The sequence below is a fragment of the Electrona antarctica genome, assembly GCF_951216825.1.
Source record: "Electrona antarctica genome assembly, chromosome: 3".
NCBI classification, from domain to species: Eukaryota; Metazoa; Chordata; class Actinopteri; order Myctophiformes; family Myctophidae; genus Electrona; species Electrona antarctica.
The window spans coordinates 32,729,859-32,748,268 of NC_136808.1; the positions used below are offsets into that span (position 1 = coordinate 32,729,859).

General features: G+C 42.8%; 1 protein-coding gene across 1 annotated transcript in view; it reads right to left on the bottom strand.

Moving 5' to 3' along the window:
- Positions 1-18,410, bottom strand: part of LOC306919737 (neural-cadherin) — a gene marked incomplete at both ends in the record, with an annotated part of 380,035 nt that overhangs the window by 214,949 nt on the left and 146,676 nt on the right. Inside the window, 2 exons of the mRNA XM_079496290.1 lie at positions 2,309-2,481; positions 14,979-15,121. Of these exons, the coding sequence (XP_079352416.1) occupies positions 2,309-2,481; positions 14,979-15,121 (316 nt within the window). The remainder of the gene's footprint in view (positions 1-2,308; positions 2,482-14,978; positions 15,122-18,410) is intronic.

The window sequence follows — 18,410 nt, forward strand, 5'->3', positions numbered from 1 at the left end:
GTGCGTGCGTGCGTGCGTGCGTGCGTGCGGCTGTGTGTGGAATCACTTGTCATGAGCCCTACTATTTGGTTAAAGATGAAACTTGTTTAATTTTGATCGCCCGGCTTACTGACAGCTGGGTACTGTCACAAGCAGCAGCAGTGCTAAACAGGGCAAAGCCAAGGCCATCAATGAGAAAGTAGCCTCAAACACGGATCAAGACCATGTCATCTTCAAGTGTTCACAATGGCACTACACCGTTTTTGAATTACAGCTATTTGAAGTTGAACTGTCAAACCTGGCACTTTTTGCTGAAGTACGGTATATCTACAACCGATCAAATTAGCACTGCAAACCACCGGATCATGGGTCACACACGCCAAGTTTGAGGTTATTAGGTTGGACAGTGCCCGAGTTATGCCCAGGACACACAGACACAGGTTATGTGAATTAATAGATATATAGATGATAATATATAAACAGCATTTCAGGCATGTGTACATGCGTGCATGTAATGTAATGTCCAGGGCCTGTCCACGATACTTCAGAGAGAACGGCAAGATGCGGGAAATCTCTCTGCGGGCCTACACATACTGTACACAAGCAGCCCTGAGGTCCAGATAGACCATGAGAATAGCCTGGGAATGGGGCATCAAAACAAGCTAAAAGTCCCTCTCTGTTCCTATTATCCTGCAGGTGTGTGCCAGCAAGAGAAGGAGCTGAGAACCAGGACACAGTAGCTAGTAGGCGTGTAACGATATAGTAACCCCATCGAAAAATAATAATTTCAAGAATCAAAGTATATGGAAATGTTAACTCAACATATCGTATCGTTTCACTTTGTATCTTATAATTTGAAATGCAAATAATCGGTATCGAATCGTTAAAAAAAAGAAAAAAAGATTGTATCAATACTAAGCACATTTATTTAATTACTTTTCCATATCGCTACACGTCTATCGTCTATCGATAAATGTGTATATTCTCTGTGTTCATGTCAAGGTACAGGTTTGCCCATATGTGTTTGCCAATATGTGCCCAGTGATTTTAAATCACTGAATCGTATCGTATATCGCCATAATGAACCAATATCGTCCATGTATCGTATCGTCAACCATGTATCGTGATACGTATCGTATCGCTGTTAAAATGTATCGTTACACCCCTAGTAGCTATGTCCATCCTGCTGATATCTCACTGTTCTTTCTTTCTTTCTTTCTTTCTTTCATTTTCCCTGTTACTTGGCCTCTGCTTTTTGTCATGTTTACGTAAGGGGAAATGAAAAGTGGTCTCTCCACTGCTCTTGACTTGTCTTCCCTCTCCTCTGCCTCCTAACAGGTGGAGCCACAGGAAAAACACTCAGGGCTTTTGCTTTCCCCGGGAGAGCGTGAACAAGCTTTACTCAGCAAGGCTCCCTCTTAATCTCTGCTGCTCGCATACCTCGAGGGACCCAGGAAGGGGGGGGGGGGGGGGGGGGAAGAAAGAAAGCCGCCTCATTTAAAATTGAGACATGGACAGAGAGGCAGGTGAAGTGAAGCCAGGGAAGCCTAGTGTGTTTCCCGCACATCCCACGAAGCCTTAATTAAAAGGCTACGATGATGTACGGAGCAGGCGCGGGGTCAGGCTGGCTAATCGCTCCTCCAGAGAGCGCAGCAATAAATAAGACAAGATGGAGAGAATAGGGAGGGGGTGGGGTTCATGAGAGATTGGGAGAGGAAAGAATAGCGGTAAATGGAAGAAAGTGGCATGGGACAAGTAGTGTGTGTGTGTGTGTGTGTGTGTGTGTGTGTGTGTGTGTGTGTGTGTGTGTGTGTGTGTGTGTGTGTGTGTGTGTGTGTGTGTGTGTGTGTGTGTGTGTGCGCGCGTGTGTGTGTGTGTGCGCGTGTGCGTGTGTGTGCGTGTGTATGTGTATGTGTGTGTGTGTGTGTGTGTGTGTGCGTGTGTGTGTGTGTGTGTGTGTGTGTGTGGAGACGGCTAATAAGTAGATAAGCCACAGAGATATATACTGAGAAAACATAAAGTGGAAGTAAAACAGCAAGTAAGCAGGATTGTGTGGCAATGGGGGAAGTTGCTGCTTATCAAACACCTTTATTGCTTTCCAACAATTGCTGATAAAGAACAAAACTAAATTAAGTTTAATCAGTGTCTGTGTGGCAGTGGCTGTGTGCGCATGTGTGCGTGCAAGTGTGTGTGTGTGTGTGTGTGTGTGTGTGTGTGTGTGTGTGTGTGTGTGTGTGTGTGTGTGTGTGTGTGTGTGTGTGTGTGTGTGTGTGTGTGTGTGTGTGTGTGTGTGTGTGTGTGTGTGCGCGCGTGTGTGTGACTGACTTACCTTCTCAAAGACAGGTTTGTTGTTGTTGACGTCGTCCACTCCCACAACGACCTGGGCCGTGGCTGACAGTGGCTGCGGTCCGCCCGATGCGTTGTCGTCCGTGGCCGTGACATTCAGGACATACTCCACCCCCTGGAGTCGAGGGGGCGGGGTGGAGCGCAGACGGATCAGACCTGGAACCAATCAGAGCACGATCGCTTAAGGAATGTCATTCAGGTTGTCAGTGGTCATTGGTCAAGTTCTTTTGTCACTCGTGTGTGAGTGTGAGTGTGAGTGTGAGTGTGAGTGTGTGTGTGTGTGTGTGTGTGTGTGTGTGTGTGTGTGTGTGGCAAGTGTGTGTAGCAGGTGTATTTAATGAGCCAATCAGCATGCACACTGTGGCAGAACAACAAAAGACTGAAACCGGACAAATTGCTACTTAAAGTGAAATAACAAAAATATATGTTTTCACTTTTAGAGCATATCCATGGCCATTATGGGCATACCTAACAGTAGATGCCAAAACAATGAGAACAATGTATTTTTCTATCAAAAGTCCATAAAAAGACAATTTAAATTACTTCCTGAGAGCGAAAGCACGCTGCGTGATGAATATAAATTAACCCAAAATCCGCAATTGGCGTTGATCTACGTCAATTAAAAGCAATTAATTAATGTTACGCTTAACGCCATTGGCGTTGATCTACGGCAATTGGGCTTTTATAGCGCTTTTGATTGATCAAGTCATAATGCTACTCACTTTAGCGTCGGGTTGCTAGCTGGTGCTGTCAATAACACAGGATGGCGGCATTAAAATCATCGTCACCATATTCATCAATTCTATGTTTCTTTCAATCGCCTGTATCTCCTATTCCTTGTGGTCAAAACAAGGTTTATTCCACGGCCCAGAGCAGACTCTGTGTTGCCTTCTATTAGACTGGGTTAGCTCCGTTTGATGAACGTCCCATAGTCTGAAGGGATGGGCCACTCTGATTGGTTCAGAAACATACAGACTTCCGTTTCAGACCAAAAAAAAGCCATTGCAGCCTGACTTTAACAGCACTCCACTCAGATCGTCAAATAACTGCAAGTTAACACACAAATCCAGTCCCTAGTCAAATCAAAAAGCATACAAGAATTATCTAAGCAAAAACAAAATAACTGACTACATAACCTAGTCCAGAAGACACACATTCAATACTTCACCAGTATCACTGGTAACACTTCACAGTAACACTTCACAGTAACACTTCACAGTAACACTTCACTTCACAACAGTTTGCAGAGTTGTGATAATGGATCATCATGATGAGCCATCAAATACAACGGTCTATACACATTTTCAAAAGAGAAGTGGATTTAAACACTTGACTCCTGATATTTTGGTCTAAACAGCCTTTTTTTGTAGGAATGCAATGGCCCTGTATTCATGACAAGTTAGATAGGCATGTAGAAAGTGCGGGCATGAACTTGTGGGGCACTGCATGCACTCTACTGTATACCTGCAGTGTGCAGTCCTTTGTCGGAGCTGTTCAAACAGCTTCGTCCCTCATTTGTTAGTGCACAATAGGCTATCAAGTTGTTTTTATCCAATTTATACTGGAGTGGACAATACTGCATTAAAATAATCTCAATGTTGCATCTAAGTATTTAAGTGTCTGTCCTTGAGCTGGTGATGAATAAATTGACTGTGGGTAAAATGAAGAATGCAAATGGAGGAGGAAAATGAAAGAGAGAGGGGGGGGGGGTGCCAATTAATGCAGGTAGGCCTATTGTACAAGAAGATGAGTGCTGTGGAGCATCCAAACACGTCAGCACTGCTGTGGGGGGTTATATTAAATGATATAAAACTGGATAAAAAAGATCTACCCAGTTTTTACTTGTTAGAAGAGCTCAACATGGGTTAGCAATTCTCCTTTTTTTTTCTTTTGTTGATTGGGGGTGAAAGTAACAATAGAGAAATGGGAGCCACTGCTTAGATACATGCAGGCATCAGGTGCGTTGCGAACGCCAGTCATGCATGTAGAGAAGCAACAGAATAATGAGAGCATGAAATAATGAGACTGACAGGAAGTTCAGAAAGTGCAGAGTAAAAAAAAGAACAGTGCGTGAAAAATAAGTAGCATAGGGCCTGCACGAAACAAGCCCAAATAAGAAAAAGTCCCAATGCTAACAGAAAAACAAGCCCAACATCGCTTATAATAAGCATACATGGCAACACTGGGCGTAATGCACGCAGAGGACCACGCTATCTGTCCCGCTCAACCTGTAGGAGGCGCTATTACAGCTACAAAAAATGCACTGCCCTGCCAGCTTCTCGCCTTTCAATTGCAGACGTATTGTGCACTGCTGTTGTATTCTGTCATTGCCAATAACCTTCAGTTCATCATTACAACATACAGGCAAGTATTCAGGCCAAGTCTTCCACCTGTTCGACTTGACGGCATCCAGAGATAAAAAAAAGCAATTTACTCATATTCCAAATGAATGGCAAACTGGATGCATTTCTCCTCAGTTCTCATTATCCGCGTCCCAATAGTCTATTGTGAAGCGCACCGCAGGACCAACCGGGGATTGAATTGTTTAGCAGATTTTCAAAGAGATCACGGTAACAACAACAAAATAAATAGAAATATACAATGAAAGAAACGTGATCTGTAACATAAGCCCCAATCCATACCCTACCCACGCTCTTACCACAGTGCCAGGGGACTTTTCTCTGGCATGATGGATAGAGATAGAGCCAGGAGCCAGTTGAAGAGGGAGGTTAATGTTGCCAGCTCAATAACCGCAGCCAGAGGACAGAGACTGAGATCTAAATTATAAACACTGCATAAATGCACTTTTTAAGTAAAGGGAATGGTTTAATTACTGAAATGGCAGTGTTGCCATGTCTGCTTATTATTATTATTATTATTATTATTACCATTATTATTATTATTATTATTATTATTTGGGCTTGTTTCTAAAGAAAAATTGTGTATACTGTACCAATTGTATAATAATGTATAACCTGTTAACACTCGCCACACATGAGGCCAGTGCCAGTCAAATGCACGAAATATCAAAGTAGACCAGGAGGTGCAGCCCCCCAGCCCACTGTTTCCACAGCCTATATTCCAATCCCGTCCTGGAGGCCTGTTTAATGCAATTTATTTGTGCATGTCATTAAGTATTAAGTATGTTGTTGAATTACTGATGACAAAGTTGTAAAAGTCAACATGTATATCCATTCCATAACATAAGCAAGCAGCACGCTAGCAGACAATACATTAGTTCTTTCTTTCAATCATTTTATTATTATTATTTTCACAATTATATTACCTGATCATCTTCTTCTTAAATACACTAGTTTAAGCTTGTCACATGAAACTCTATACCGTCATATGCATACATCTGTCGTGCGAATTATCAAAACATTAGAAAGTAGCCGGCATACTGTATCTGTGTATCAGATTGTGAAAATAATAATAAAAAAATAATACAATTATTGAAAGAAATAACTAGTTACTAGTGTATTGTCTGCTAGCGTGCTGCTTGCTTATGTTATGGATATATACTGTTGACTTTGTCATCAGTCATACAACAACAAAATACGCACAAATACATTACATTAAACAGTGCTGTAGGGCGGGTCTTGCCGCAACCGCTGTGGTGTTTAGATACAGGCGTGGCCACACACAGTGTAGGCAGCATAATGGAGGAGCTTTCGACCGCGCAATGTAAGAACAGAGAATAATAACCTCCCAAAAACTGGGCTCAAATTTGGGCTCATTTTGAGCAGAAATATTTGTAATAAGCGTGCACGTGCATGTCGGATCCGTATGTAGGCTGTATGTAGGCTTACATGTGAGTAAAAGCCCCCCCAAAAAAACATATTTTTAATTATCGGATTAAATTACATTAAAGAAAAGGGTTAGGGTTAGGGTTACGTTCTGGCACAGGCAGGGACTGGAGAATAGAACAGAATCCCACGTTCCTGGCATTTAATCGGTTAATAAAATGTATTTGACAATATAAAAAAAAACACACCCGTGTGAACTGAGTGGTGTAAGGTCTTATATAGACTGATCAGCTGTGGTCTGACGTAATGTCTGACGTAATGAAATCACACCCGTGTGAACTGGGTGACCATAGCAACCATGCTCATTTTTTGGTACGAACAGACACGTAAACTAAAAATCACACCCGTGTGAACTGAGTGGTGTAAGGTCTTATATAGACTGATCAGCTGTGGTCTGACGTAATGTCTGACGTAATGAAATCACACCCGTGTGAACTGGGTGACCATAGCAACCATGCTCATTTTTTGGTACGAACAGACAGACAGACAGACACGTAAACTAACAAAGCCAGTTGTAGGAGTGGTTTACACCACTCAACAAAGCTGAAAATATTTTGGTACGAACAGACAGACACGTAAACTAAAAATCACACCCGTGTGAACTGAGTGGTGTAAGGTCTTATATAGACTGATCAGCTGTAGTAAGAAGTAAGTAGCCTTGCCGAGCCATGAGGCCCATAGGGCAGGAGCCTATCTCCTGTTTCTGTAGCGTGAGGCAGCTTGATGTACAAGTACAACCCTGGACATGACGCTAGTATGTCGCAGGGACTTACCCCCAATCCAACCCTTGATGCTGAGTGTCAAGCAGGGAGGCACTGGGTCCCATTTTTAGAGTCTTTGGTATGACCCGGCCGGGGATTGAACCCTGACCTCCCAGTCTCAGGGCGGACACTCTAACCACGAGGCCACTGAGCTGGTGTGGTCTGACGTAATGTCTGACGTAATGAAATCACACCGTGTGAACTGGGTGACCATAGCAACCGTGCTAATTTTTTGAGCACAGACAGACTAACAAAGCCAGTTGTAGGAGTGGTTTACACCACTCAACAAAGCCAGTTGTAGGAGTGGTTTACACCACTTAAAAAACATCAGTATTGTTTTGTGTGTTGGATGATTATGTTTGTCTTTTCTATTCAGCCTGTATGATATTAGCTAGGGTTGCCGTTTCACATTGGAAATGTCTGTTATGGGAATGCTGTTATTGACAAAGCAGAGTAAAGGGCCATTCAAACTGAGCACTATACACAACTAGACAAATATAGTGATACAAATCGTTCTAAGCCAAGTGGATGGCAGAGTTCACACCCACACCAACTATAAAATAAATACACAGGTGAACGATATATAGTGCTGAACGGCCCTTAAGCGTGTGCATATTGTTTAATGTTTAGTGAATGATCTCCAGAAACATTTTGAGCTCATCATGTGGCTCATTCTCGATCAGGATATTGACCTTCTTCTCATACATCTCGTCCTACAAGGACAAATATGTATAAATCTACGGGTTACCAACATTTGGTGTGCGTAGCATTAATAACCATTAAACAAAAGATCAGCATACAATTAATCAACATTAGAATGATCATAATAGCTGTAAACTGTGCATTCAGCTTGCACTCAATCAAAAATAGCTCTGAGCCTTCGACTCCTGCTTGGAATATATGCAATGTCAAGTTAAACAGCCTCCAGAACCGCTGATCCGAAAGCCCATATAAGGAATGACCCACTTCAAACTCGCCGTGTGGACCTGTATCGGCGAGGACCTGGTGGGCCGTGATTCACCAAGCGGGAAGTAAGTTGGATAATCTCCCCAAAAAATCGATTAGATCTGTAAATCCCTGTATATTGAGTGCCCTGACGTCAATATGACGTCATAGACTGGCCTAGACTTCATATTTGGACATGCCTGACATGGAACTCCATATGGGCATAAAAGGGACACAGACAGACTAAAATTAATACTTACTATAAATACTGCCATTTACTATAAATACTGCCATGCTACACTAGCCTCGCGTTGCAATAGGGGCGGATGAAGTCTGGCTGCACCAGGCTAATGCTACACTACTACGTCATCCAACATAAAAATGAAATGACTACTGTAGGCTACTGTGTCTGTGTCTGTATGTGTGTGTGTGTGTGTGTGTGTGTGTGTGTGTGTGCGTGCGTGCGTGCGTGCGTGCGTGCGTGCGTGCGTGCGTGCGTGCGTGCGTGCGTGCATTTGAGTCAAACATCAGACATCTCACTATCCCCGCCTAACTATAATCAAATCTCCCTTTTTGCCTTTTAGTCTTAGCTTGATGTTTTTCTATTCTTTGCTCAATGTTTGCTCTCTTCTAATAAAGTAGTTTATTTTGATTTGTTTTGTAAAGTGACTTTGGGTACTAAGAAAAGCGCTATATAAGTCTGATGTATTATTATTATCTACTGGATAGTGGATAGTACATCATGTTGGACAGCACATGTGAGTAGTGCGCGCTCCTATGCCTGTATGTGTGTGTGCACACAGTATGTATGTAGTCTGAGGCCGGGGCCAGCGCACATCAATGCTCGTAAGAGATGGCATAGATGTTTCTGCAGGGGTCCATGAGCAGCCGTCACTTCACATGAGGCTGGAACAGAGTAACAGGACGGGGGGCAATGGGGAGATATGTGGGCACAGCTTCGGGCGTGTTCAGAGGCCGTGGAGAGCATGGAGGGGGGAGGACACCTCACAGCCTGCTCTACGGCCTGTCCTCTCTGAGGAGACCGGAGAGAGAGAGAGAGAGAGAGAGAGAGAGAGAGAGAGAGAGAGAGAGAGAGAGAGAGAGAGAGAGAGAGAGAGAGAGAGAGAGAACAAGGCCACCAACAATAAAAACAATAAGGGTCCGTTACATAACACTAGGGATCGGCTTCGGTCTGAATAAGATTGAATAAGATGGGGGAGGAGAAGTTGGGTAAAGAGAGATGACAGCATGACAAACATAGCCCCATTATCAGTTCCTGGGGACTCTTCCAATGGCCTTAGTTGTTGTAGCAAAACAACCCAACAAAGAAAAAGAAAACAGGGCTTTTCCTCCAGACCATCTCCATGAGGAATTGTCGTGTCTAAAATACCATAAACCCTCTAGGAGTAAAAACACACGCACGCACGAACGCACGCACAGTCGCACACACAGTCAAACACAACTGCCAAGAGGCTCCCTCGGCCAAAAAGATGATCGGGCCATTTATTAGCGCCAGAATTTCCCTGTGCGCTCAGTAAATATTTCCCCCAGCTACCCACATAGAGGGTGTTTTTGGTATTTATGGGTTTTAATAGGATGAGCGTGATCATCATATTGACTGGCCTGTTTGAATCCTAATGGGTGTGTTAAATCTCAAGAAACGCACTGTATTCCTGGGTGAGTTACTGCTGAATTAACTTGGAGAGCAGGAGAGAGAGAGGCAAAAAAACAGCAATGATTGAAGGCGTTGGGTGGGAGAGACTCACTAAACAGAGGGGAGAAGGAGCAATAAATGATCTGCAGACTGCAGCAACAGCTGAGAGAGCAGGGTGAGAGAGAAAAAGGGAGAGACAGATATACTGTGTGTGTGTGTGTGTGTGTGTGTGTGTGTGTGTGTGTGTGTGTGTGTGTGTGTGTGTGTGTGTGTGTGTGTGTGTGTGTGTGTGTGTGTGTGTGTGTGTGTGTGTGTGTGTGTGTGTGAGAGAGAGAGAGAGAGAGAAATCCATACCATTCTTTCATTATAAGAATCATAAATGTGCTTTAATGACTACATATTAGGCTCTTTGACACCAGATGCATGCATCAATATGAGGAGCACTATAATGTGAGAGTCAATCATTTTACTCCAACAGATGGCATACAGATCGCGTGTGCACGTGCGTGCGTGTTTGCGTGTGCGACTGTGTGTGCATACGACTGTGTGTGTTTGTGTGCATGCCAGCACATTGGTTATCTAACCAGTACTCAGTATTGACTGCTAGAGAAGTATGATAAGATCTTTGATGTTCACAGCTCGACAGTCTCATAAGAAGAGAGAAGGGGTTGTGGTTAAACAATATGATCTTCTTTCATTTTTCAAAATGCATATAACTTTGTTAAAATAAATGTGCGTGTATCTGAAAGGGCTTTATTTAATTTTTACTGCAGCCTCAAGCCATCACGCCAAATAACACCCACTGAGAAGCAAGGTTTGTTGAAGGCTCTTGTGGTGTAGACGGAAGAAGAAACTGAATTATGTGGTAACACATCATTCTAGTTTTAGTTCTTGGTCACAACAGGACAAAATAATCACTTAAAAATCACTACAGACTACTGCTGGACATTTATTAGATATTGTATCCAGCCTGTGGAGCGATGCGATCGGTTTTGATATCAATAAATCTCTGTCCTTTTATCAATCTCCGTCCTGAGCGTCGGGCGTTACTAATTGATAGAACGGAGAACTCCGTCCTTGCCGCTCGGGTTGTTAAAAACAGCAAGAATTCATAAAAGCATAAAACAAATAGTGCACCAGATGGTCTGCAAACAGAACTCCTAGCTTACTGTATATGGTGTAACACAAACTAGATCAAAATGGGGTCATCCCTAATGTTCTATGGTCCACAGGTCCTATGTTCCCCACCTACCTTAGGGTTAGGGGGTAACATAGAACCTGGGGAACATACATATGATCCCGTTAGTAATTATCCAACACTTTATTCTTTTTCCATAATGATGTCACTGTTAGGTAGACGATAATGATGCTAAGCTTTGATGTGACACAAAGAATAAAGAGTTGGTGGCCTGGGCCATGGCTCAATGGTCCAGGCACCTTGGCTGGTAACCCAGTCTGGCAGTGTGCCGTGGGTTTGACTCCCGATCCCGACGGCCTTCACTGCATGTCTTCCCCCCATTTCCTGTCAGCCTACTGTCTGTCCCTCCATAAATAAATATAAAATAAAGGCGAAAGCCACAAAAAAACATTAAGAAAGAATAAAGAGTTGGAAGATTTACTACCCAAATGTGTAATTGCCAAATGTGTAGAGGTTTTGTTTCGTTCCGTTTCTTTTACCCTGAATTGCCAAATGTGTATGTGTACTCTCTGTAACTAACACCATCATAGTGAACTAGAAAAAGTGCCCTTCTGGGCACAGGTCTCCACCAGGAGGATAGGACTGTGTGAGATGTTTGGCAAAATGTTTAGGAGTAATAATAACATGTTTTTTTGTTTGTTTGTTTTTTGCAACAACTTTCTTCATTTTGTTGAGGAAATGCAGAGCCAGATCACTCATAACATCTCTGAGGATAGAATTCTGGATGAGCAGGACATGTGCAGCATTTTGAACGAAACGGGCCACTCCTGAAAACTTTGGAAGGCAATGTTAGCCAATCAGTGTAGAATCTGAGAAATCCAACAGACTCGTCTTGATCACATGACTACAGAGATCATGTGTACCGATTTGCATGAGATTTGGATACAATCTGTGCGACTAACATAAGCAATGTGTTTTGCAGAAATCGGCCTCATGGTGGCACTATAACTGGCAGATGTGGAGGGATGCAGGGACAATGTTTTTCCATGGCCTCTAGGGAGTGCGCATACATAAGTTGTATACAGATCGATGCAGTTATAGTGCCACCATGAGGCTGATTTGGAAAACAAATGAGTGGCATGTCATCCTCGGCCTAGTGGAAATGTGCGTGTATAATTTCACGGAAATTGCACACTGTGTTTGTGATTTGTGGCATTTTGTTCGAAACGGACCAATCATGTGAGCTTTGGAAGCCAATCTTAGCCAATCAGGATGGAAGATGGGAAATGGTGCAGATCCGTGTTGATCACATGACTATGGAGATAGTGTATACCGAATTGTGTGATGTATGGATAAAATGTGTACGCGTAATCTACATAAATGTGTTTTGCCTAAATCGGCCTCATGATGGTGCTATAACAGGCCGTTGAAGAATATTTGGGGCAGAGGTTCGTCGTTGGCATCCAGGGAGTGTGTGTGCACAGTTTGGCATGGATCGGGCCAACGGTGGCGGAGATTAGCTGGTAACGGACGGACGGACGGACGGACGGACGGACGGACGGACGGACACACACGGACGGAGTGAAAAACATACTCTCTCCCCATGCCTTCGGCCTGGTGGAGACAATTAGAGAGACTCTCCTATAACTGTATGATAGTATAATAGAGAGGGAGAGTATAGAGACATTTAAAAATCAAAATGGCAAAAGGACAAATTATAGTATCTGTTCCTCGCCAATCAGATCAAGTCTTGAAGCTTTAGTCATTTCCTCTGTTCAATAAAAAAAATAAAAAATAAAAAACACTACTATCAGCTGACAGTTAATGTCACTGCTACTGAACAGAGGGAAATTGAGGTTTGAGTAATTGAATTTGTAAAAGTCATCGTATTACCCTTTAAAGCGATATGCAGATTCGACGGAGGTGGCAATTTACAAAAGGGTTGAATGGCTATGAAATGAGTTTTCATAGCCCCCCCCCCCCAACCCAGTTTCCCATTTCAGATTGGCTTTGCAGAGTGAGGCTCAGAAGCAGCTGAGACTGTGGTTGTAAACCTCCAATGGCATTTCATAATTAAGGAACTAGACTGGTGGAAAATACACAGCGTTCCCCGCAATTTCACTTAATTAGACTGACATCTCAACTATACGACCCTGTCTGGGTTGATATAACACATGTTCTCACAGGGAAGAAAACATTTGTTTGAACATTTCACAAAATACTAGACAAGGCAAGGTGAGGGTTATACAGTACATGCAACACGTAACAAAAACACAAGCGAGCCAAACATATTGTCAAGAGTGCAATTCAGATTTAGCACGGTGGTTCCCAATTTCTTTAGCTCAAGACCCCAAACAATTTTTAGACATTTACCTGGGACCCAAACTAGTGAAAATAGCAGATCCACAAGCTCACAACACGTTGCTTCGCGTCACGTTGTGTGCTCGTAGATCTACTCAGGGGCGCAATTAGGTGAGGGACGGGGGGGTCAAGTCCCCCCAGCGTCACATTTGTGTGTTTTTTGGGAGATCTTCTCAGTTCTCATAGCAGTTGCTGCCATTCAGGATGGAAAATGAAATCCTTTTGGATTTGGGGAGAAGTAGTTTCATGAAGTACTTGATATAAACAGAAAACGTTCAGTTGGACACACACACACGCATCTAAAGACAGAAACTCTACAGCGAAATGCTAAATAAATAGCATCAATGCTAGCGAGCTAAAATTAGCCATCCTTGCTCTAGAAAGCGCCAATGTTTCCATCTAAACCACCGGATAATCAGCAAAGACCTCCGAACATCGCGCATTTTATCCAAACCATGGAGAGCTCCGTAGATTAGGAGTTATTCAGCTTTTTAGTCAGCCTGTATAATGGGAGGTGGACGGTAGCGCGGTTGTGCAACCCGGTCTAGGATCGCTAAAGAAGGAAAGGCCAAGCAAAAAAATAAAAAATAAAAATAGAAATCAGCGATCCGTTTTGATATCAATAATAAAGCTTATCAGACGGAGTATTACGCCAGAAGCAGTTGCCGGTTGGATTCCTTCTGGCGGAACGTTCCGTCACAAGCAGTTAAACCGTTAAGATAAATCCTTTAAATCCTTTATGTCTACGTCTCGCTAAACCAGGCTAGTCTAGGTGCTCTGATAGAAGCTTTGCAAATAATACGTAGGTTACAATAATTAAATTATATATACTACAAAACATGCGAACCCTGCCCTCTCCTGAAAACTGCCCAGGAAATGATGTCGTACATTGTATATAAAATAGGCTACTTACATTGGTCATACAGTGAGTTTTGACCATGAGCTGCTGATAATGTGGTTAAACTTTTACCTTTTGAGACACACGGGAGGAGGAGAAATCACAGCCAGGTAATTCATAATAATAATAACTGTGCCAAAACACAGTTTTGTATGTGCATTTCGGGGGGTTTTGGGTAGCGTGGAGGCATTGGTACAACCTCTCTTTAGTCCGACCCCAAACCCTAACCATAACCCAACGTTTTGGGGGTTTGACCCCCCATTCCCTGGGACGGATTCTTCGGCGGCCCCTGTCCCCCCCACTGGATCCACTATTTTCACAACGTTTTCTAATTTATGGAATTTCTTTGATTTCTTCATGAAATTACCGCAAAAATCTTCGAATTTGGTTTTTAATTCATGAAAATGCTTTTATTTATTTATGGAAAATGTTTTGAATAATAATAATATTATTATTATAATAATAAGACGTACATTTAAATATGTAATGTAACAATACAAATTAGAGCCTTTGCTCTATAGGCTAAGGAGGCAAAGGAATAGCAGAGAACAGAACAAGACACAAAGAATGAATGCAAAAAATGTATAGCCTAGAATCCAGTGAAGTGTGATATAGTGGAGAGATAGATTGCTGCTAACAGCGCCCTGCGGCTCCTGTTCTTATCCGCTTATTTAGGTACGATAACTGAGTGCATGCTACGTGAAGTGAACAGATAGCCTAGATACTGTGTGAAGCTGTGAAGCAAAGAGCCACAATGATCTAGCACCACCATGAGAAATGACGACCACAATGCTCAGATTTAGATAACAGGATATTTAGACAGATATAGGTTCATTCATTGTCTACCTGGTAGACATTGAAACCTACAGTCTCAATGTAAAGATAATCATTTTGAGATAAATAATTGTTTAGATTGTTGCTAGGTTCTGGTTTACTCGTGAAGAGTCGTGATCCTAGTTTAACTGAGGCACTACACTGTCTCTCTGCATTTCATATACGTGTATACTTGTTCATTGTAAGTCACTCGATCTGGTTGAGTGTGTTTGCCTAAATTGCAATTTGTAAAGAGGAAAATTGAGGTGTGCCCAACCTTTCTGACTGTCGATAACAAAGTTGCCCTCGTCGTTTCCCATGGTGATTTTATACGTGATTCCATCACCATCAGGGTCCTTGGCGAGCACCGTGGCGACAAGCGTGTTGGGTCCTGCATCCTCAGAGACGAATGTCCGGTATCTGTCAACATATAATGATGGTGAGTGTACAGTCGTGCATGTACGTACGTACGCACATACATACATACGCACACACACACACACACACACACACACACACACACACACACACACACACACACACACACACACACACACACACACACACACACACACACACACACACAGTCAACAGGATAGTAAGTATACTGTTCGGGGAGCCCCAGTTTCCTTAAGGGGGTCCTGGGGGTAACCATCAACCAAATCATTGAAAGTTTGAGAACCACTGCTGTATATTGTCAGGTGAACGTGATGGTGCAAGTGAGACACATCAGTAAAAAAGATTTTGTCAATTCTTTAAATTCATTTCAACCTTGTGGTCCCTGAGGAGAAATTATCTTTAGCACAGAGTTGTTAAAATCATCAGCACATAAAACAAAATGTGCAACAGTAGACAGTGAAGTGTTCCCCTTGTGTGTCCATAAATGTGTCAGGTGCAAACACATTATTAAACTACACTATCATCACGCCCAGCTCAGCAGATTTTATTGTCTCATAATATCAATCAACACCATTTGTTCTCTCCTGGGCCAGTCCAGTACATTTCGGGTATAGGAAAGCATAAACGTTCATCCAGTTCGCTATGCAAATGTGGAGCATGTTAAGACCAACACTGGGATATATTTTATTGCTACTCATACTGTACACGTAAATCATCCACGGTGTGAAGCCAAAGCTTATGATTTATGTGCTGACACTAGTGTTGATTTCTTGTCTATGACGAACAGTGTTCGTTGACTACCTTTTTTCACTGACAGAAACGAAATAAAAACTAAAACAAAAACTGTATGATGGCTAAAACTAAGACTAAATATAATTGACAATTTTGTTAAATAAAAACTAGACTAGTTAGGGAGGGACTAGTGGAGAAGAGGTTTGGTTGCAATTCACAAGCTTGTAGATCGACTATTTTCATCAGCAACGTGATGAAAATCAGGCATTACGACGGCGTCAACGCCTGCCAAAATATTTATTTTTGATTATTACATTAATTATTAAGAACTTAAATTAAATAATATATTACTGATAATAATAATAATAATAATAATAATAATAATAATAATAATAATAATAATAATAATAATAATAATAATAATAATAATAATAATAATACGCCATGAGAGCTCTGAAAAACAACAGAGCTTCTTAAAGGAGCATTCAGTGATTTGGGTGATTTGGGAAAAAACCCGGCCTGCCCCGGTATGTGCACGTGACATGCGAAGATGTCTTGCCTATGTATATTCTCTTCCCCATTGCAAGCTTCTTTGGCAAATGGGCAAATATAAACAGACAGTATCAGCATCCATGGACTTTTTAAGTTATGTCAAATCAATTGAATTTGCCAAAAGCAGACTCCAATCAAGTTATTGAAACATCTGAGATATATGTCTATATAAATCACGTTTGAGATATCCACTACAATGGGTTCCAAATGTTTTAAGTGTCCTATACGTTTGAAACTCAAATTGGTTATGTCATCCATTATGTCGGTGTTGTCACTTGGCCAATCAGGGATTGTGTATTTTTGGTGGCGTCGCTCGGCCAATCAGGGATTGTGTATTTTTGGTGGCGTCGCTCAGCCAATCAGGGATTGTGTATTTTTTGTGGCGTTGCTCGGCCAATCAGAGCGCTGCGTATGCCGGTGGCCCACTCGGCCAATTGGATTGGCTCTGTATGTTGGTGCCGCCGTTGGTCGCTCGACCAAAAATACACAATTCCTGATTGGCCGAGGGAGTCACCGACATACGCAGCCGAAAATGGAATCGCTCGGCCAATCAGAGTGCTGCCTATGTCGGTGTCGTATATTGGTGCCGTCGCTCGGCCAATCAGGGATTGACTGATGACGTAACTATCTATGTTTCTGTAAAAACAGTTGTTCCTGATTGGCCAAGGGAGTCACCGACATACGCAGTCGAAAACATTACTTGCGCTCTGCTCGTGCAAGTAATAATAACCAGTAAGACGCCTGAGGCGAGAAGTGACCTAGGGCGAGGTCACGCATCCACGTGCACGCATCCGCCTCGTTGACGGAAGACTGCTGGGTGAATGCTGGCGCGTTGGCATGGGGGGTCAGATCAACATGGAATGAATTCTGTAATGGCCATATAAGGAGCATGTCTTGAGTGTACAGGGTTTGATGAATGGAATGTCAGAACAGGACAGCTCCATACGATATATGGAGATCTAAGGGTGGTAGCGGGGACATTCTCTTGAGTGTACAGGGTTTGATTAGGGCCCAAGTAGGGCCGGGCCTTAATTTCCGGGCCTGTTGAGAACTCTAGTTTTTGCCGGCTGCCGGGCGCGGCTGCACTAATAACTTTGGGGCAGGCCCGTCTAGAGTGAGGGAGACATCGAAGAGGAAAGATGGCTGGGGAAAGATCAACATATGGAATGTCAGAACAGGTTATGAAATATATCCATATATGGAGATCTAAGGGTTTGAGGTTTGAGGTCAGATGTAGAGTTGCTGGCCAATAGTGATGACATCAGGGATCTCCATATATGGGTTTAACTGTGAGTCTGCGACCACAGGTCGCATTTACTATGACATCAGGGTCACCACATCTCCATCCCTGATGATGTCATATGATGTCACGAGACCTGGGCACCATATATGGTGACCTAACTGACGGAAAATGCTTGATTCCATAGTTAACACTTGGATCGCCCAGCGTCATTTGGAACCATTAAATTCGCCCGGCAATTTGCAGCTTCAGGGCCCATTTCAAGGTGACACGATGCCATCTTGGTTTGTGCTAGATATAATAGCATGTAGAAAAAAGAGTGACGGGACCACGGTGGGCCGTCAAAATCATAATCTTGTGTTAGAATTGGAATCATTGATTTAGATTAAGAGTTCACGTTTTAAGATTTTTGATCCCATCCATGAAAATGGCGCAGGACCACTTTGGATGACGAACTAGCCGGAAATGACATGTTGCCCAATAGACGCTCCCAGCCTGTAGAGAGGTGCGCTCTGAAACGAGTAATCTTACGTCTTTTGATTAATCTCCGTCCTGGCCGTCGGGCGTAATTATTTGATAGGGCGGACACTTCCGTCTAGGGCAATAAGAGTGTTAACTGCGACCTTCGGTCGCAATAATAATAATAATAATAATAATAATAATAATAATAATAATAATAATAATAATAATAAACAGTGTTCAAAGCAGTTGATTACGCTAACACCCTGAGCGGCAAGGACGGAGTTCTCCGTTCAATCAATTAGTAACGCCCAGTGCTCAGGACGG